We start from the raw sequence: 22,556 nt of genomic DNA, 5'->3' as shown, positions 1-22,556 counted from the left end.
TTGTAAATGTGCTGTTTTTAAAGGCTTCCTCACTTTCAAACTATCGATAGAGATGTGGGTGAATTACTGGTTAGTGTTCTTATGTAGCTGTTTTCTTTTTATAGCCATAATGAACGAGGAGAGAAGTGGATGAAATTTTTTAAATGATTAGTAGTTTGGTATCATGTCTACAGAAGTACAACCAGGTACAAATACCACCCTCCACACAATTTTAAAAGAAACAGAACACCAGGTGTTAAATATGCATGAGACTGCAATATCTGAATTTTTTGCTGTCTCCTCTATAAATAGACTCTATGCTGCACAGCCCATAAAAAATTTTATTGCCCAGCACTGCAGTATAGTATCAGGGCTCTATATTTTGCATGCCTAATTTTTCTTCCTGATGCAAAAAATGGAGGCTGCAGTGCTAGCTACACATTACTCAGATCATTCAGTACTGTGGGATGCTGAGACTCTCCCCTCCTCCTCCCCCCCCCCCCCCATGTGGCATCAAATACCTTTTGACTTCAGTGGGTTTTGAAGATTCTCAGCACTTCATAGGAGGCACTCTGCATCTTTTAGGATCGGGTCTCTTGGATTTTTGAGCAGTTCTGCTCATAGACACACCAATTTAATTTGATTTTAACTCTTAAGTGTTCCCAGTAGGAAGTTAGCAATGTCAAATGCAGTATGCTTTCTAATTCCATTCTTGGCTCTAAGAAATATTTTTTCCCTTTTCCCTTTAGAAGATCATTCTAAAAGATGTTTAATCTTGTGGTGCAGCCTCTGTGTTCTACAGCAAGACAAACTGAAACGTGCATTAAATGTACCTCATATCAATATCTGGCCAGAACCTTTGTATAGTACTGGAAAATAAAGAGTTTTTATGGTTTATGCAGCATGGCATGTATTCATAGGGTTTTTTTAAACAAATGTACAGCTCTTTTAAATTCTTATGCATATTCAACAGCTGTAGTTTTGCTTTTGTTGGGTTTTTTTGAATGGTGTAGAGGTAAGCTTTCTTCTGATTTTATATTTCTGTAGTCATGACACCAAATAATTTAAATCATTTCCCTCATTAGTCATTCTGTAAGGAAGAAAAGAAACTATAAAAAAAAACGAATTAGCAATTCACCTACTTCTCTACCAGTGGTATGGAACTGAAAGACATTTTCAGTGCAGCCCACACTGGCCGTGTCTACGCATGCAATTAATGTACCTGAATTTTCTGCGCAGAAAATTCAGGCACGTTTATATTGTGGCTGTGCATGCATCTGAATGTGCGGTAGCAAATCTGTGGGAGCAGTTCAATCCAGGGCTGCTCCTGCTCTGCTCTGCCTCCCTGCAACAATCAAGGGGAGCTCCAGGCTCCCCTGGGTGCCAGTCCTGAGCTGGCAAGGGGCACAGGGACTGGTCCCAATGGGAGAGCTGTCCAGGCAGCCAGGGAGCTACCTCCCAGTCATGTGGAAATCAGGACAGGAGGCAGCTGCCTAGCAACTGGGACAGCTCTTCCAGCCATGTGGAGATCAGGTTAGGTCCCAGTCCCCACGTGGCTGGGAGGCAGCATTCTGCTAGGGCAGGACAGCTGTCCCCACCCTATGTGGCCCTCTGGACACTTTGCAATTTGCTCTCAGTCAGCGTCTTCATGTGCGCTTCAGCATATTAGTATAATGCACTAATTTCTAGTACTGATATCTACAGGTACTGAAAAACAGCACATTAGATTTATCTACTGTGCAGTAATTGCTGCGTACATGTAGATGGTGATGCTTTACTGCACATTAGAGGTTAGCCTAATATGCAGCAAAGTGTCTCATGTAGATGCACCCACTGGGTACATGCTACAGTATATATTTTTTTACATGTCATTAGATGTATTTATCTGTAGGAGTTACAGAATTATTTCACAGGGAATTGTTTTGAACAATAAACTATCTAATGAAGTTAATAAACTAACTTCAGTGTGCTTAATATGGCTGGGCAGGAAATGATTTCCACAATCTATAATAATATTTTATTATGCCCTGTAGTAATGAGTAAGATCATGATTTTGTGGTTTCCTTGTATTAACAATTGCCTGTAAACACAGAGGACTGGACTTGAGTGGTTCAGGAGGCCCCTTCCAATTATGAGTTTCTGTATTTATAAGATGTAGAAAACTTTTCCTATACTTAATCAGGGCAAGGAGTTGAAATCCCAGATTTTCACAGACTGGAAAAAAAAAGCAACTTGACAATCCAGGTGTTTAATTTTTATTTATACTTTTTTAAAACCTTACAATAGAGTAGTTAAAATGTCAGAAATCATAGCCACTGTGACTTGAAAACAGAAATACTTTTGAAAATGACAAAATAAGATGTCTTCAAGTTCAGAATTTTTTCAAAAGCATTTTTGAAAGAGGAAGTTTGATATCATCCCGTTCTTGTGAACAGTTTTTTGGTGTTGACACATTAGTTTTTTCTGACTGTGCCCCCACCCCATTCCCTCAAACCTTTGCCTTTCATAGAAAGGCTGCTGTGCTTTATAATGGAAAGATAGCTTCTCAAAATAGATGATAAACATTGACGCATACATCCTTCCAGGCCATCAAACCCAGTCCCTGAGGTTTGCAGGCAACTCCTTATCCAGTGGGTCCATGCGAGCATCCTTTCCGACCCCTCCCGCACCAGAGCCACAACATGCGCTACTTAAAAATGAAATATGAGGGAACAAAAACAAACCTACAGTGTGCCACAGGTAAAGAACAGGATAGGCATTGGGAAAACTGTTAATGCCTTGCTGTTGCAATGGCAGGACATACATTAGGTTAATACAGACTCAGATGATCCAAGGAGGAAGACCATGCCCATGCTGCAGAGGAAAGCAAAAAAAAAGTGCAATTCTTGCCAGCCTTATCTGGGGAGAGAGAATTCCTTCTTGACCCAAAATCTAGCAATTGATTTGATCCTGAGCAAAGATCCTTCAGCCAGGTCCCTTAAGTATGAACAGGAGCACAAACTTACCCCCGCCAAACTCCCACCTCTGGATAAAAGTAATGCATTATTGGTTGTTTCAGCAAACAAAATGTAGGTAGGTAGGTATCAGTATTCCACAGTGGACAGTAATCACAGTTACCTTTATAGTCAACTTATCCATGTCTACAAGGGACTTTTCTCATTCATAAAAAAATTGAGTCAGACCATCCAGACATTTTGGTTTTTTCCTTTAGAAAAGAATCTTTAATATAGGTTTCTGTAATATTTCCATAATAAAATCTCATAAAGAAATTAACTTCACAATGAGATTTACAGGTCATTTTACTGGTTCTTAATTGTATTTCAGGGATTTCAGATCAGTGTGTTATGTGATGGGAACATAAAGTCACATTTGGCAGTTTTATTCAGCTTGGGAAAATGAACTTGCATCAGAGGCACACCATGGTGTATGGGGGTACTCTAGAAGTCTAGTTGAAACCAAAACCACTCATTCCCACATACAGCAGTTTGGGTTATGATTTTCATTCTTCAGCCAGCAAGAGACAGGAGCAGCTAGTGTTATATTTGTTGTTTATTGCACTGCAGCACCTGAGAGTATATACCGTGCGTCTCACAAAGCATATAAAAGACAAAACTTCTGCCTTGGGAATTTGCAAGCATATCACATTTCAGTACTGGAGCAAGGGTTAGTTTAACAGAAGGAGGGGCTAAAGGAGTAAAGATAAGGTAACAGCAGCCAGATAGTAAGAGGTATTTGCTGAAGAAAGGAGGAGTAGAGTGGGTTTTTTTCTGTGTTCAAATGTCCTGGTTGGTTTCTTGCTTGTTGGCATTTCAGAAGAAGAGGAATCCTAAGGAAGAATTGAAATCAGGAGAAAAGTCACAGCCAGTTGTCAGCTCAGGGAAGTGGAGTTTCTGTATGTTAAGAGCTAGCATGAGAGGAAGTGCTGGCAAATGAGTTTATCCAAGCTGGCACCATTGATATGGAAGGGGGAAAGCAAAGTGTATTAAGAAAAACTTAAATAAATGAGGAGAGGGAGAAAACTGAAAGTTGGAACAAGGAAAGTCTCTGAATTTTACCAGCTACCTTCTGTCACCAGGGCAACATTCCTCTCTCTCTCCACCCCACTTCTCCTATCCACATACCTATCTCCCACTTATTAACACCCAACCTTTGCATTTTCACAGACCTGCATTTTGCATATTGGCTTAAGTTTCTATATCGCCCAGGGGAGACTCTCCCTATTCCTGAAGAAGGGTGTTGTGCCTGAAAGCTTGTAAAGAACAATTTTTCCAACTGTTTAGTCAGTCTAATAAACAATATCACATTTACCCAAAGACCCTTGTCTACCAAAGTTGGAATAAGAAATTTGAAGCTGATGCCCCAAACATGGAGTCCCAGGGCACATTTAGGCAATGGGGTAACAGGGTCAAATTAGTCGGACTTCAGTGCGTTTCCAGGGAGGGAATTGTTGTTTTGCAGGATTGGGTCCCAAAATGATTGTCATTTATAATGCATTAAGTAATAGTGATCTTACAAATGTGCATATAATCAGGTATTATAGGTCTTATTTATGTGTTGGAATTATAACTTCTTCGGCCAGGTCAGCAATTCTCCAGTTGATGTGATATGAATTCGGTTTTATAGGAGTATATATCTCCAGGATTTTCTTAGGAAAGAGGTTCTTCTGAAAGTTGCATCTTTATCTTTGCAAATAAGTGTTTTTATTAAGTTAAACAAACACAGACCTAAACATAGATTGCAAAAGCTGAAAGGAAATTCAGTATATTGGATAGTGATGAAAACTGTTAGGCTAATATTTCATTGTTAAAGAATGTGGCATTTACTGTATGACCTTCTCCACAATAATTGAATTTTCTTCATCACAGACTTAAAATGAAGGATACTATGACATCTTATTATAAGATTTTGTTTTGCTGTTTTATTTGGAGGTAATGATCTAAAGCAAACCATCTAGCTTAGGCAAGTACTGCTAAACTGGTTGGTGTGTTTTGTATAGGATAGCTTCCTTTCTACTGTGCATCTATAAAAGAAGCAGTCAGCAAAGCGATTAAACTTGTCCTTACCAATCTCAAACAGTGTTGCAATTTAAAGCTACTGTGTCTTTAGACTACACAGTGAAATGAAATAGGGAAGTTGTACAGATTAAGAGAATTAACATAGGAATTTGAGAGCTTTTTTTTTAAATAAAATTGATGAATGCCATTTGTCATTATTAGGCGTTTTAATTATAAGACCACACTTCCAAATCTCTACATGTTTTCTCTGTATAAATGCACATTTCATTGTCACAGACTTTTTCGGTATTGTTATAACAGTGGTATCTAGCAAACAGGGCACAGAACATCTTGATCTGTAAAGATTTGAGAGTCAATATACAGTTGCAATTGCAGTAGAAAAGTTGGTTAAAATATAGATAGATAGATAGATAGATAGATAGATAGATAGATAGATAGATAGATAGATCATTCATAAAAAAATTGAGTCAGACCATCCAGACATTTTGGTTTTTTCCTTTAGAAAAGAATCTTTAATATAGGTTTCTGTAATATTTCCATAATAAAATCTCATAAAGAAATGAACTTCACAATGAGATTTACAGGTCATTTTACTGGTTCTTAATTGTATTTCAGGGATTTCAGATCAGTGTGTTATGTGATATTTCTTGTGTGTTCTGATAGCTTTAATGAACACAGACAGCAATGTGATACAAAGTGTTCACCCCAAGCTTTTGGGAGGCTCATTAGCTTATAAGGAGGACGCCCTCTTTTTCTTGGTGTATAATAGAAGAATGGATCCTCAACTGTATGCTGTTTACATTTTCCTCAGCCTTTGCAGTCACTGTCCCTCGCAGATTCCAAGTTGAAGACTGAGGTTACCATAATTATCAATGCACTGGGCAGCAATACTTCTCTTACAAAAGTGGATATTAGTGGAAATGGAATGGGAGACATGGGGGCAAAGATGCTCGCCAAAGCCCTCCAGATAAACACCAAACTCAGGTACGGAAAGCTACATTTTTCTTCAGAAGGATCACTTGTTCAATGCTGCTGGGATTTCATTTGCCATATTTTTTTAATCCTGTTCTCTCTGTGGTCACTGCAACTGCTAGGGAAGTCACTTTTCAGGGTTGTTGATCATCAGTTCTTCCAGAAGTGGAAAAGTAGGAGAGGGGAAAGACTTCCCCTCCAGAAACTGTCCATCTGTCACTGACTGACTTGCTGTGGCTGGAGCAGTCTGCTTCTGGTGGTACCCAGTGCTAGCTGTGTCAGATCTTGCTGATGTAACCCAATCTGACACCCCTTCTGTTTGAAAAACAAAACAGAAATTACCCTGCAAAAATATTAAGGAACAGAAGAAAAACGAGTTGAGTATTAAAACCAAAAATGTTTAGAAAATCACTGTTTTAGGTGTCTATCCTAAAACCTCAGTAGACTACACACAGCAGTCAGGAACAGAATAAGTCTTTCACTGCTGCAGTCTTTGCACCATCTTTCAGGAAAAATCCAAACCCTTTCCTTTCAAGTTCTGCACTGGTGGGATCTCAGCTTACTGCAACTTCAGTTCCTCTTTCATTTCCCAAGCAGTGGTAGTCTAGTTGCACAAAGTGTGAAGAGAAGTAACAATTGAAACATTTCAAACTCCTTTGAAACATTTCAGAGGACCAGCTGGACAAACACATGTGCCCTTTGAAGGTGCCAAAAGCAGCGGAAGCATTCCAGAGCAGTACCTTTCTAAATGAAGTACTGTTTTGAAGCATTTCACTTTTGGCTATTCATGCATGGGGACAGAGAGGGAGAGTTTTCTATTTGTCCAGCTGCAGGGTCCTACTTTTGGCCCCAGGGTGCTGCCAGGTTCTCACTAAGACCACCTACACTCCTTGTAGGGATCCCCACCCCATGCCAGACGTGTGCTTACCTTTGCTGGGGCTGGAGCTGGGCTGGTGCTGGAACTGGGTTCCATCGCAACCACCGCAGGAACTGGGTCCTGCAGCCCTAGTCCCTGCTATCTCTCTACTTGACTAAGAAGGAGAGGCTTAGGGATCTGAGGCTGGAGAATTAGGATCCCTGCTACCTCCCTCCACCCCTGCTTACCTCGCCACTCTGGTGGTCTCTGAGAGGAGAAGGGAGTGGGGCAACAAGTCACTGGAGCCTCTCTTAGCAACCCTTGGCTTGTGCTAAAGGAGGCAGCTGTGTTTTGAAATTTTCCAGCCCCAGAATGCCACAGGGAGGCTGTACTTATATCCCTTGGCTGCAGTCATTTCTTTTTTAAATGTTTCCAAGCCCAATTCACTTGGAAACGTTTCAAAAGTTACTTCTGTATACACCCACATTGTGCCTCAGAAGCACCACATCTTTTCCACTGTAGGCCTTCCCTGTAATGCTAACCTGTATGCTACATGGCAAGCACCATAGGTATGAATAAGAAGGGAAAAGTGTTCTTTTCCCTCAGAGGTATCAGAGCTGAGGAAACCTGGGAGCAGACTGGATTCAGAATACTTATCTGGAGGTGTGTCACTCCAGCTAACTAATACAGGAGGGAGTCATGCAACCTGTCCTCTGTGTTCACGTCCACACAATGCTTTCATTGTGCTTTTAATTAATAGCTGGCATGGATACCTTAAAATAGCAGTTTGCATGGCACATGGTTAACAGGCAGTAGATCTTGATGCTGCTTCCTGCCTTCTAGCAGGGTAACCTGACAGATGGTTTGAATCTTTGTTTAAATGTTTAAACATAGTGCTCTTTGAGTGTTTATAGATGCGTTCTGGGAGTATGTGGAGAGATGGAAAGGGGTGCTTTAACTAGAGCAGCTCCAAGAGCCAGTCTAATTAAAGTGCCTGGAGCTTCATGTGTATCAGCATCCCTGCGCTAAAAAATGATGGCAGGGTCAAATGAGTTTTAGTTAAAGCACCCCTGCGGCCATTTTACACTGATACTTATGATGGTGGAGTCTGCTGGAGCACAGTAATTGCTATGTTCCAGCAGACTGAATTAATCGAGTCTGCTCTGACGTGCTGTGCATCAGAGCAGGCTTGCTGCATGTGTATACACACCCTTTGGCTCTGTGGTCCCACACCTCTGACCATGTCACTGTAATCAGTAAAACTAGTCTTCCCTCATTCTGTAACATTATGCACTTACACATCCCACAGTGCATTTTTCCATGTGTTGAAGATATACCATATAATGCTTTAGGTCTGGTGACTATGTTCCCAAAGAGTAAGCTGTCCCACAGGGCATTCCTGGCTACATCATTCAGTAGCAGGGCTGGCACCTTGAAATGCCTGTAATTTATTTTGCTGAGCTTAGTGCTCACATACTAAGGTCGTTGAATAATGAAGCTTTCAAGCAACAAACTCCAGAAGGTAGTAAATACTAGCCTGAAGTGACAGGGGTGCCTGCATGATCTGAAATGGCCACTCTCTCACTAGGGGTGTGGAGTAAGAAATCTCATTATCCAACATGGAAATTGGAGAGGTAAGTGGCTCTACAAATAAAATGATCATGGTCCTTGGGTCAGGGAACTGTCCCTTGAAACCTCTGGGGTGGCCGCCTAGAACACCTCACAAGACATGGGCAGAGTACTCAATCTCGGTTCATGATGGCAAAGAGCTACCATGTATTCACAAGCTGAACAGTGTGGCTTGCAACTGGTTACATTACAAAATCGTGTTGTGATGATAGCAGATAGGGCCTTAAATCTCTTGCAAATGTGGGATATGTGTGACACTATTTCCAAACATTTCTGACTGTAGGGAGAGAAGGTGCCAAACCACCATTTCTCCACCTCCTAAAACAGAGAGAGAGAAAATCCTGTTGATTTCCAGCAGAAAGGTAGCAATATGACTGTCAAAACTTTCCTGACAGGGAAGCGCCTCAACTACAGGTGCTCTAAAACTAGTGTGCATCTGGTACACTATTACCTCCTCAACACCAAAATGAACCTACTAATCTTTTTAAAAGTATCCATTGACTAGGTAAAATGAGACCATTTGCTTGGCCACAGATTGCCTTGTAATGCAAGATACAGACCTGTGTATTGGAGTGGGGGCATGGGAAATTGAATAGCTGTTCTCAGGTTCAAAGGAGCAGCAACCTAAACAGGTACAACTTGTTATTTTTTTTTACCACAATTTTTCAAGCTGCATATCTAATAATAAATCAGTGTACCAACTACTGCATATTGCTTTCAGACTGCATTGGAAAATTTAAACAAACATTTGGAAAATAAAAAGCTGCTTTTCTATAATTGTAGAAATTAGTTTCATGTAAATTATATGTTGTATAATCATACCTGAGAAGAGCCTCTTTTTTAAAACAAAATATGCCTCCAAAGAGAAAGTAGAGAAATTTTGGACAATTTGGAGTTAAATTAATTGCTTTTGTCTTATAGAAATGATCCCTGCATTATGTTTTCCCATTTTCAATATTAGAGGCAAGGTGCATTTAATATCACATTAACTCTTTTTCTAAGTTTCTATTATTTCAGTTTTTAGCTAATAACACAATGGCCTTTTCTATACATGTTTGTCAAACACAACTGCTTGATCCAAAAGGACCCAACTCCATGGTGTTTGTAAAAAAAAAAAAAAAAAAAAAAGAGAGAGAGAGAGAGAGCGTGAAACTATTTTTTAAATGAAAATAATCGGTGAACTTTGTTTAATCTTTGTTTAATTTTGTTTCCTACCAGAACTGTAATATGGGACAAGAATAACATCACTGCACAGGGCTTTCAGGATATAGCAGTGGCATTGGAAAAGTAAGTTTTATGGAAGCTGAATGACTTGAGAGTGGGTACATTCTGAATAGCTGAAATTTATGCTGACATCAGTAAGATTTAAAGATGATCAGCACATCTCACTTTTAGGCCTGTGGGATTCAGTTTTAAAGTAGAAGTTATGAAATCACAAAAGGGTAAGAAAAGGCTCTTTGACTACCATCTTTGGTTCCTTCTTCTACCCCAGCTAGAGCCACTACATCCCGTGCATTCTGAAACCCATGTTAAAAATTTGTGAGTTTGAGGTATACTTTTTTCATGGGGGAGACCACACAACAACAGGGGAGCTGCTCCAACTCCAGCCCCGCCCCAGATTGGGGCCAGAGCCACTGTTCTGTCTGGCCAGAGCCATGGCTGGAGCTACCTTGTGCTCCATGCCCCATGCTGCAGCCAGGGCCAAGGCTGGGGCCGTCTGGTAGGTGAAGTGGCTATGGGGGGAGGTGTGGAAGGGGGGCAAGGTGCAGGGGGCGAAAAGAGCAAGGGACATGCCCCCCTGCCACTCCTTTCCCTGTCACTTTTCTCACTGCTGCTGCTTTCCCTGCCACAGCAGTTGGGGACGGGGGTGCAAATTACAACAACCCTCTAATAATTAGATTAGATACATGGCAAATTATAACAAATTTATGATTTTCATTATATAGAATCTAATTATTGGAAGGTTGTAATAAAGTCTTGGATTTAAGTAAGAACATTACTAATGAGGGTTCCAGGAACTGTAGTTCTTCATTACAAACCCTATGGTGGGGTGGGCTCCTTGAATCATTGCGGTCATGGGTATAGAAACACCAGAGTATCAGGCACCGAATCACTTTGATCTGTCTGTCCCTTTCACTTTTCTTCATATCTGATGATTGCATTTCTTAGGGGGAAAAACTGAAGATTTAAATTAAGCAGCAGTTGCCATTGTTTCACATCATTAAATCCCCATAAATGGGAAAACAAAAAGTGTCTTTTGAAAGTGATGATCATAGACAATTGTTAGTCTCCAGACAAGATAACTTGCAAAAATATACAGTTATTTGAGATAACCTCTTACCTCTCTGGAGTATCATAACTTTTGTGATTGAATTAATCAACTAGATAGATATGGTTGGTAAGGGATATATGTATTTTATTATCTCATATCAAGATGAACTCTGTTGCACTAATGCAGGAATTCATATAAATTATGTATAAATCAGGAAAATAAATAAATCTGAAGCAGTTCCAGTCATATTAATGAATCATCAACAATATTCACAACGGTCTTTTGTCAGTTTACAGACCTTACTTAACAAAGCAATAGCACGCAAACTTACAGGAATAGTCAGGGGAAGAGAATATATGGTATTTTCTGATAAATATTGCATTTATTTTTTCCCTTCTGACCTGCCAAGAAATATAAATAAAAGGGGAATGCTAAGGCAAGAGTAAACAAACTAGACAGGAGACGGAAACATTAGTTCAAATATCGTGCCCTTGCCTGTTGTAGAGATGATATCTTATTTATTTAGTCTGGAAGCTGAGGTCATCTTCTTTCTCCTTTGATGTTTCAAACTCCTGTTAGTATCACAACCAAAGCCATCAGCAGTGAAGTTTTAAACTTGCAAGACAGAGATTCTTACCAACAATCTGGAAAAAAGTTAGCAAGTAAACAAATCAATCTCAAAGACATATTGGGAACATCTTCCACATGTTTCACACAATTCATGACAGGCTGCCAATTTTCTACAAGGGGAAAAAAAGTCATCCTTAACAGAAAAATACATTGTAAATCATAGAAAATTAAGGTTGGAAGGGACCTCAGGAGGTCATCTAGTCTAACCCCTTGCTCAAAGCAGGAGCATCCAGAACTAGATCATTGTAGCCAGGGTTTTGTCTAACTGGGCCTTAAAAACCTCCAAGGATGGTGATTCCACCCCTCCTAGGTAACCTGTTCCAGTGCTTCACCACCCTCCTAGTGAGAACATTTTCCTAATATTCAACCTAAACTTCCCTTGCTGTAACTTGAGACCATTGCTCCTTGTTGTATCATCTGCCACCCACTGAGAGCAGTCCAGCTCCATCCTCTTTCAGACCAACCTTCTGGTAGGTGAAGGCTGCTATTAATTCCACTCTATCTTTTCTTCTGCAGACTAAATAAGCCCAGTTCCTGTAGTGTCTCCTCAGAAGTCACATGCCCCAGTCCCCTCACCATTTTCACTGCCCTCTGCTGGACTCTCTCCAATTTGTCCACTTCCATTCTGTAGTGGGGGCTCAAAACTGAACAAAGTACTCCAGATGTGGCCTCACCAGTGCAGAATAGAGGGGAATAATTACTTCCCTCTATCTGCTGGCAGCACTTCTACTAATGCAGCGCAGTATGCTGTTATTCTTCTTGGCAACAAGGGCACACTGTTGACCCATATCCACCTTACTGTCAACTGTAACCTCCAGGTCCTTTTCTGCAGAGCTGCTGCTTAGCCAGTTGGTCCCAAGCCTGTACCAGTGCATGGTATTTTTCCATCCTAAGTGCAGAACTTTGTACTTGTGCTTGTTGAACCTTATGAGATGCCTTTTGGCTCAATCCTCCAATTTGTCTAGGTCACTCTGAATCCTAGCCCTACCCTCCAGCATATCTACTACTCCCCCCAACTTAGTGTCATAGGTGAACTTGCTGAGGGTGCAATCCATCCCATCTTCCAGATTGTTAATGAAGATATTGAACAAAACCAGCCCCCAAGACTGACCCCTGGGCACTCCGCTTGATACTGGCTGCCAACTAGATCTCAAGTCATTGGTCACAACCTGTTGAGCCCGACAATCCAGCCAGTTTTCTTATCCACCTTACAGTCCATTCATTCAACCCATACTTCCTCAATTTGCTTGCAAGAATGCTGTGGGAAATGGGATCAGTAGCCTTGCTAAAGTCAAGACATATTATGTCCACTGCTTTCCTTGCATCCACAGAGCCAGTCTCCTCATCATAGAAGGCAATCAGGTTGGTCAGGCATAACTTGCCCTTGGCAAATCCATGCTTACTGTTCCTGATCACTTTCTTCTCCAAGTGCTTAAAAATGGATTCCTTGAGCACCTGTTCCATGATTTTTATGGGAATTGAGGTGAGGCTGGCTGGTCTGTAGTTCCCTGGATCCCCCTTCTTCCATTTCTCACAGATGGGCACTATAGTTTCCCTTTTAATCATCTGGGACCTCCCCTGATCTCCAACATGTCCCAGCTTTTCTAAATAGTCCCGAACCTGTTCTTTCACTGCTGAGGGTTACTCCCCAAACTGTGCTGCCTGGAACAGTAGTCTGGGAACTGACCTTGCCTGTGAAGACCAAGGTTAGCTTGAGTACTTCAGCCTTTTCCTTATCTGTCACCAGGTTGACCCCCCCCCCACCCCATTCAGTAGGGGACCCGCACTTTCCCTGACCTTCTTTTTGCTAACATACTTGTAGACACCCTTTTTGTTACCTTTCACGTCCCTTGCTGGCTGCAACTCCAGTTGTGCTTTGACCTTCCTGACTTCATCCCTGCATGCCCAAGCAATACTCTTATGCTCCTCCCTAGTCATCTGTCCAAGCTTCCACTTCTTGTAAGCTTCCTTTTTGTGTTTAAACTCACTGAAGAGTTCTCTACTAAGCCAAGCTGATCACTTGCCATATTTGCTATTCTTCCTGCACATCTGCATGGTTTGTTCCTGCACCCTCAGTAGGTTTCTTTAAAATACAACCGGGACTCCTTGCCCCCTCAGACTGGCTTCACAGGGGATCCTGCCCATCAGTTCCCTGAGTGAGTCAAAGTCTGCTTTTCTGAAGTCCAGGGTCCATACTCTGCTGCTCTCCTTTCTTCTTTTTGTCAGGATTCTGAACTCAGTCTAACCTCAAAAAATATTTGAGGGTATTTTAAAAATGTTTAGGACTATAATTTTGTATTCTGAAAGTATACCCATGTACACCTGAAAGTATAGGCTTCCTTAGTATGCTGAGTCCAATTGTACAGAATGTGGAAGAAAAGAAAAATATAGCAATGTATTTTAAAACACATTGAAATGCATCTGAAACCCTTTTTCCCCTTGCAAAAAGATCCTGTGAGAATGATATTCCTGCTATGGAACTCTGTATGCTCTAACAAGAGAACAATGGAAAAACTAATTCTCTTTCTATAAAACGTGGAGATGAAATTCTCCTCTGAAATCCCCAATTCAACAAAGCATTTAAAAATGTAGCTAAATCCATACATACTTAATCAAGCCATTAAATCCATGTTTACATCCCCCTAACATTAACAAGGACATAAGTATGTGCTGTGCTAAATCAGGGGTTATATTTTTGTAGACCAATAAGACATCTATATGTGTGCTCTGGGGTGGGGTTGGGAAAGCATTTTAACTAGAGCAACTCTCGGGTGCTGCTCTAATTAAACTGCAGCGTCTTGGGTATTCAGCATCCCATGTTTCAAAATGGTGGCAGGAGCACTTTAACTAAAGCTCATCGAATGAGTTTTAGTTAAGGCACCCCCACTGCCATTTTGAAACATGAGATGCTGAATACATGAGATGCTGCAGCATGCTGGAGCATTCGGATTAGAATGCTCCGGCAGACTTGATTAATTAAGCAGTCTCAGTTAATTAAGCAGAGTATGTATATAGGCACCCATACTGTATTATCCAGTATTCAATGCTAAAGAATTTTTCCAGTAGGATTCAATAGAGAAATACCTCAGCTTCTAAAATCTAATCTCTCAGGTCTAAAAGCCAGTGTTGGGGAGTTGGGAATCTTTCTTTTCCAGTGGTATAAAGTTCACATTTTTCAGATGCTATATACTAACATTACATAACTGCCATAATAGCTTCTCTTTCTGTTGGAGCAGAGTAAGCAGTGAAGATATTACAACTATTTTGTTACTTTTTACAGCAATTTAGTCTGCAGAGCAAATTGAGTAGGGTACTGCAGGAAAAATAGCATGTGTTAATAGTTTTTAGTTTATTGCAATGCATGCGATACGTACAAAGGAAGAGAAATTAAGTTGTCTGGATACCTTTGACTTGAGCATTTCCTGATCTCTGGGTGCTTCTCTTTGAAACTTTACATTCTTCTGTAGGGCAATTTGTAGAGAATATAATATCGCTCTGAATAAGCAAAATTGTACGTTTTCAACCTGGAACTGAACTTTACTAGATTATTGAGTTCTTAAGGAAATCTTTTCTTGTTACTGTAGACAAAAGGAGCTTTAAAAAGAAAAATAACAAGAATGGAGGGATATTTCAGACTTCAAAGGAAGCTAAGAAAAATAGAGTAGTGTGAGGATAAATATCAGTTGCTCTGATCAAAGTTTCATGCAAGTTCTAAATCCTTTATTTTCCCGAGAGATGGTTAATGCAGAGATGAAAATAAACTAACACTCCAGAACAAATGCTGTGCATCCGGAAAGAAGTGGATTATAGAATTTTCTGTAGAGCAGTGTTCATCTAAGGTTCTGACTACATGGCTATGTGCTCATGGAGTTTCCTTGTGTTTTAGATCTTTTCCACCTCCCAGCTGGGCTCAAGTCTTTGGCTACATGGAATTTAGCATATAATTACCAACATGAGAGCCGGCAATTTTAGACTTCACTGAATGTGACATATTAAATGTCAAACAGCTGCAGAGATCTTTGGAAATCCACTTTCTTTTTTTTTTAAGCAATGCCAATTTTTTCTCAGTCAGGTATTTTCCCCTGTCAGGCAATCCACAACTTCTGCAGCAATTATTTATCTGACCTGAGCTGCTGCTTATATTTTAAATTGGTCTCCCTGCTAGTGGAGGGCCAATTTCTGATTATTCTCTACCACATGGAGACGCATGTAGTGTGCACAATTCTTTTGATGGGTGAGGGAGCTGCTATAGCAAGCTCTTCTGCTGCAATACCAAAGTAGCTAGTTGAATATTATTAGGGGGTCTACCTAAATTGCAGTGGGGGGACTTAACAATTTTTGCAGGTTGGTTGCAGTGTAAAGTTTGAATTCCATGGTCATTTTGCAGCATCTCCATCCCTTGGCAATGATTGGCGAAGAGGCCTCAGGGGGAGGAGGGACACGGGGGCAGCCTCCATCTTGATTGCTGGCTGCCCTTTGTGCCACCCCACACCTCACTGCTGATTGGCAGAGAGACCCTGGTGGGGAGAGGAGGGACAAGAGGGCAACCACCATCTTGTCTGCTGCCCTTCATGTCACCTTGCCAGCTGGTGCCTTCCCCTCGTGTCAGCAAGAGCCACTCAGGAGCCAGCATTTTATTTTTATCAAGTTTTTTTGGTTGTTGATTTCATGGACAATCCTGGATTTCATGGTTTCCGTAAAATCTGCAAAACCACGAATTAAGTAGGTCCCTAACTATTGTGGAGGGACAAAGATCCTACTGCCCAAACAAAGACTATCAGGGACCTCCTCTCTACAAGTCCATTTATAGGACAAAGGAAACTCACCTATGAAAGTTCATGCCTCTTTGAACAAAGTTAGTCTATAAGGTGCCACATTGCCCTGGCTTCTGCTTAACTTCAGATTAACACAGCTCTCTGTTACTGGATTTGTTAGCGAGAGGAAGTCGGAGAGTGTGAAGGATTGTGTTAGTTCTCAAGACTTCAAGATGCTTCCAACTAGACCAATTAATAGGATGCAAGTGGATTGGAGTGAGTAGAGTTGCACCCACTTATATCTGGACTGAATTGGATGACAAAATTTAATTTGAAAATATTTAAAAAATAAGTTAATCTAAAATATATTTTTAAAAGTATGGATGATTAAGAGTAGGATACTTAGATAAATATTTATAAATGGAAGGGGAATACATTTCTGCAGGAAGTTACACCTAACAAGAAACGCCAAAAGAGACTTCCTTTTATTTTTTCAAGTACTTTTTCTGTGATTTTTTTCACAACAACTATCCTAGTCTCCTCCTAAGAAGTTTTACACAAGGATTGGGATGCAGTAGAGTTGCTACTTCAGGGGGTGTTTTTTGTGTTTGTTTTTAATATTTGTTCTGTTAACCAAGTTACCTGCCCAGGGGTTAAATGGCAGTTTGACTCAAGTCACAATTCAATGCAAAATAGATTTTCATAGACATTAGGGCTGGAAGGGAGCTTGGAAGATCATCTAGTCCAGCCCCCCGCCCGAAGGGCAGGAAGTCAGCTGGGTTCATAGGATCCCAGCAAAATGAGCATCCAATTTTCTCTTGAAGGTGTTCATTGTAGGTGCTTGAACCACCTCTGGTGGCAGGCTATTCCAGACTTTGAGGGCTCGGACAGTAAAGAAATTCTTCCTTATGTCCAGCCTGAAACGGTCTTGTAGTAGTTTATGACCGTTCGACCTAGTCGTCATCCCTTGGGGCTCTCTGGTGAACAAACGTTCCACCAGATACTGGTGGTCACCCCTGATAAACTTATAGGTGGCCACCAGATCACCCCTGAGCCTGTGCTTTTCCAAGCTAAAGAGTCCCATGGCTCTCAGCCTGTTGTCGTAAGGTCTGTTTTCCTGACCTCTGATCATGCGCATGGCTCTTCTCTGGACTCTCTCAAGCTTCTCCACATCCTTTTTGAATTGTGGGGCCCAAAACTGGACACAGTACTCACTCCAGGTGCGGCCTCACCAAGGCCAAGCACAATGGGAGAATGACGTCCTGGGATTTGCTCGAGAAGCATCTATGGATGCAAGCCAGCATTTTGCTCGCTTTACTAGCTGCAGCATTGTATTGAAGGCTCATGTTCATCTTGTGGTCGATGATGACCCCCAAGTCTCTTTTTTCCATAGTGCTAGCCAGCATAGCACTGCCAAGCCTATAAGGATGCTGCAGGTTTTTCCTCCCAAGGTGACAGCATCTAATACAATGAGGTTCCAGTCCAGACTGTGGTCCCCAGGTACTACTGCAAATAAAAGATGATGACAACAGCTTAGGACTACCTTAATTCTATTTCACCAAGCCTCTTCCTTGAGTTTCAACACCTTTCTCCATCTCTGGAGAATTATTGTAGGAAATTGGTTTCTATTTAACAGGAAATGGATAAATGTGGTTGCAGAAACATTTCCCAAAGAAAGACAATAAAACACAGAAAGTGATTGTTTATATAAAATATCATTGAAATGTACTTACTGGTGTATATGTTTTGTCAACTGCTATGAAAGAAACAATGCAGCAGTTAGGTAAAACTCAGACAGCTGTTTATAAAGGAATACATTAAAAGATGTATTTTCAAAACTTAAAGAAATATTTGTTGCATTCAGTCCAGGGAATCTCCACTCAAGGAATGGTGCTGATAAGGTTGTCTGTCTGTCTGTCAACCTCTCCCAACGAGCCTCTAGGGCCTATAACTTAAAGCCTTCTATCTCCTTTTATTTTGTGCTGCGTCCTTCCATCTTATTACATCTTCACCCTTCCCTTCTAGCTCTGTTTTAATATTGTCTTCCCATTATTACCTTGATCTACCTTCAGGTTTGATCTCCATCTCAGTTTCCAAAATCTGTCTCGCGTCTCCTCTTGCCCTACATGATATGCCCTGTTAGGGTTGTCAGTAGGAGCTGATGTTTCATGTAAATAGAAAAACACAGATAGTATAATCGCTCAGGTGGATTTTCAAGGCCCAAAGGGCAGTTAAGCTTCTAACTCCCATTGAAAGCAACTGGAAATCAGGTACCAAATTCCTTTCATGCCTTTAAAAATCTATTTCCCCCTCTATCTATCACAAAGAAAAGGCCTTCAAATAGGAATGTGCTTGATTTCCTACAAGTTAAGAAAGTCAAAATAGAACAAAAATAAAACTTCTTACAATGAAACTGGGAGCTGGCAGTTCAAGTTGTCTTAACTTTCTTTGCTAGTTTATTCTTTGCAATTGGATTATCATTTAATATTACACTTTCCTTTTTTTCCAGGAATTATACTTTGAGGTTCATGCCAATACCTATGAACGATGCTTCTCAAGCACTTAAAACAAACCCTGAAAAGACAGAAGATGCACTGAGAAAGGTATAGCATATACAGCCCATACACAAAAAAGCACATAGTAATGTTAAGTGGTTATGCTTTCAGCCTTGGGTAAGTAAAACTTATTTGTTAAAGTCATCAAGTATTAGACTTACATAGACACATACAAACACGTGAAGGGGTTACAGTAATAAAAAATTATTGTAGTATGGGAATCTTTTTTTAAATTGAGAGCTGTTGACCGTAGTGGCTTATTACAATCAATCATAAAACAAGGTAATGCTAATTAAACAACATACAGTATATTTATTAGGGGTGTGCGAAATGGGCTGTATTTGATTCGGATTCAGCCCAAATTGGGGACAGTGATTTGATTTGTTGATTCAGATCACTGTCTCCGATTTGATTTGGCCAAATCCAAATCTGAAGATTCAATGCTGATTCCGAGAATCGGCGATTCAGCCATAGACACAGCTTTAAATGTTTTTTTTACATACCTTGAGATACCTGGCACAGCTCATGAATGTTGCGATGCTGGGATGGATGGAGCGTCCCACAGGAGCACAGGGGAGCCCCCCATAACCCCCCCCCCCCCAATCTCAGCAGTTGGCCACGGAGGGACCCCAGGTGCCCCCCCAGACCCAGGAGGCACCAGGCGCCAAGCCAGGGTGGCTGGAGGGGACCCCCCTGTGCACTCCCCGGCAGACCCAAAGTGGACCAGAAGGCTTCTTGTCCACTTCCGGGTCTGCTGCTGAGCGCCCTAGGGAGCTCCATCCGCTCCACCATCTCAGCATTCATGAGCCACCTGGTACCTTGAGGTATGTAGAAAAAACATTTAAAGCTGTGTCTGTATCCAAATTGCCAAATCCCTCTGAATCAGTTTGGAGAGATTAAAGGGTTTCCTGATTCAATTCGGATTCAGCCACCAAATCAGGCCAAATCTCTGCTGAATTGAATCAGAGAGCAAAGTTTCACACAGCCCTAATATTTAGGTGTGAATGTAATATATATTGGTATTACGCATGGCATATCTGTGTTAGTGTATGTGTTTTTACACTTATAGAAGTATTCGTGTTCATTTTTTTCTTGTTCAAGAATGGCAAGTGTGTTCAGCAGTGCGCAAGACAAAAGAAGATGAGAGGGGCTGTTAAGGAGTAGACAGCAGCATATTTATGGGAGATGTGTATGTTGTATACCCAGAAAACACATACAGCATCATCATACATTAACTTAACTGCACCAAGTGCTCTTTGGAGTAAAGTCTGTGTTGACAGTAAATTCTATAGCTGTCCAAATCATGCAGACTAAAGCACTCACAACTGAGCTTTCATACTTTAAACAGGTGTGTGGCCAACCTGTGGCACATGTGCGACAAATAATATGGACAGCCTCTGCTTGTGGCACGCAGCAGATCAAAAGGGACAGGTAGCACAGTGGCAGATAGACCAGGAAGGTGAAAAGAAAGCAGCAGGTCAGGCAGGGGAGGGGGGTTCATTGGCACTCAGGGTGGGTGTGGGACTTCTTAGCCCACATGCTGAAAAGGTAGGTCCCCCATGCCAGCCTAAAGCAGTCTTTTGTAAGTCAGGAAAAAATGTGTAGTCCACAGCTTTGTAATGAAATATTTTTCTTTAATAAGGGTGGGAGCACATAAAAGCCCACAAACAGTTCTTACAGGCAGCTGTGATGAAGTAACATCTGTTTGTGAGCTTTATTACAGCAAGGAAGGCTGTAGATAAATGGCTTATTAAAGGGAAAGTTTCTGGGGGGGGTTTTCTTTGATATATTTTTTCATATATCCTGATTCTTATTTTTTTAAACTTGGACCACAGGGATTATATCCTGTATGAAACATTACTATTTATCTACAGCAAGTGTAAATATTATTTAGATATGGACAGACATTCATTTGTAGTGCTATAAAAATAAGAGCATATTCTAGACCCCTGGCTGGAAAGCTACAAAATTCACCTCAGGGGTGAGCTCTCCAGCCATGGGGGGGATAGAGGCTGGTGGTTCGCCTCTCTCATCCCACCTCCAAAGGAGCCTCAGTCATCCATATCACTGACAGCTTTCCTTCTCTAGATGGATATCAGTGATCAGCAGCTGTCCCCAGTAGCAGGACTTTCCACTATTGCCATGGGATCTTCCTACTGTTTCTGCTGGAGCAGAAAGAACTGCCACAGCCTTTGTTAAAAGTGTTGTTCTTCCCAGTGTTGCTTTGATGTAAAGTCTTCCTGCTGTGGCCACCACCACAGGACAGAAACTTTTTCTGACTGTTCCCATCAGAATTGTGGGAGGAGGAAGAGCTGTCACACCCACTACTGGAGAAGGGGAGACAGAGCAGAGGACTGGCATGCTGGAATCCAAGGGACCCTCCTGTAGCACTACATGTACCTAAGCAAGTGCACTGGCATTTGTACCCTACAAATGTAATGTCTGTTCATGGCCTCGCTATATATCAAAAGTGAAACAGAGTTATCTCCTAAGAATCTTTGGAAGCCTACATTTATTTTATACCATTTTAAACAGAACTTTTCAGGCATCTTTCATACATGATAAACAACCAGAAAAAAAAGGGCAGGTTAAAAACTTCAAAAGTGCTTAAGTGATGTTGGAGCGTATGGCCATGAATAGGTGTTTGTTTCTCGTGGGAGAAATTTCCACCACAAGAGATGTTTCTAGGAGAAGGAACAGAATAGGTGTTCAGCCTGCAGCTACCCCCTCTCCCTTGGTCTGGGAGAGACATGGGGAACAGTGGCTGCTCCAATTCTCCCATTCTTGGCAAACCACCCCCCAGTTCATTCCCTAAACCTAGGCAGTCCCTGGTTGGGGAAGTGTGAGGGCATTGCTATGATGCTTTAGCAAGAGCTTTCTTGGCTCTGTGAGTGTTTAAATTGTTATGTGCACCACCCAGGTGAGCAACACACATGGCATTTAAAGTTCACATGGCTGAGAATGGGGCAGGGAAAGCCTTCCCAAACCTGTTCCCAGCTCTGCCAGCTTTGACATCCCTGCCCCCACTGCCAAGCTGCAGAGGTCCATGATTTGGGAAAGATGTAGGGATTGGTGCCACAAAGCCCCCAGCCTAAGTCTGGGGAAGAGACGGGGAACATTTCCTTGCTGCTTCCCGACCAGACCAGACCAGACCTGACCAGGAGAGCAACATGCAAATGTTCATTCTTTGAGAGAGTTTCACTTACAAGGGAGGTGTTTCAGGTTGATCCTTGTAGTTTCTACTGGGAGAGCAGGAATTCTTCCAGCAGAAATGGGCCTATAACACCTGTATGTGGCCTATTCCATCTTTGAAAATGGAGCTTGGGCTTTCTAAGTGCTTAGTAACTTCAGAAACTGGAACTGAGATTTCTACATCACTTAATTAAGCTCCTGTCAGACATTCAACTATGGGCGTCATGAGCAGTGTTCCCTCTAAGGTATGTGGCATGCGCAGCCACACAGGCATGCTTGTGCCATGCTGCCAGGTGCGCCTGTGCGGCTGCACACACGGTGCAACTTGGGAACGCTGGTCATGGGATATGATGCATGATCCCAGCAGTTGTGCTTCCTGGCATGCTAGACATCCATGGTAGGAGGCATGATTGTGGCACTAGCAATTAGGAAGTTAGTCAGTTGATCCTGGTTCCTGGTCTTGGAAGCATAGCAGTCAAGGGCTCCATTCCACCCCCATGGCTGGGAGCAACAGCTAATCATTTCTCGCAGCTTTGGGGGCACATAGGAGCCCTTGACCCTGACGTGCCTTGGAGGCTGGGCATGGCAGTCAGCTAATTAGTGATTCCAGCCTAGAGAACAAACACATGGAGTGAAGGGCCCCCATAAACTCCCCAGGCTGGGAAACCCAATCAGGCTGGCCATATGTACAATATAAGATAT

At 41.7% G+C, this 22,556-nt stretch overlaps 1 protein-coding gene across 3 annotated transcripts in view; it reads left to right on the top strand.

The window, feature by feature from the left end:
- The window catches only part of CARMIL1 (capping protein regulator and myosin 1 linker 1), a 303,334-nt gene that overhangs the window by 194,615 nt on the left and 86,163 nt on the right, over positions 1-22,556 (top strand). For all 3 annotated transcript variants that reach the window (XM_059724311.1, XM_014606732.3, XM_059724312.1), the window contains 3 exons: positions 5,806-5,978; positions 9,670-9,738; positions 18,617-18,710. In XM_059724311.1, coding sequence (XP_059580294.1) covers positions 5,806-5,978; positions 9,670-9,738; positions 18,617-18,710 — 336 coding nt within the window. The remainder of the gene's footprint in view (positions 1-5,805; positions 5,979-9,669; positions 9,739-18,616; positions 18,711-22,556) is intronic.

Source organism: Alligator mississippiensis, chromosome 3, assembly GCF_030867095.1.
Source record: "Alligator mississippiensis isolate rAllMis1 chromosome 3, rAllMis1, whole genome shotgun sequence".
In the NCBI taxonomy this organism is placed as follows: Eukaryota; Metazoa; Chordata; order Crocodylia; family Alligatoridae; genus Alligator; species Alligator mississippiensis.
Note: the sequence above shows the minus strand (reverse complement) of the source record. Positions and strands in the feature narration are given on the sequence as shown.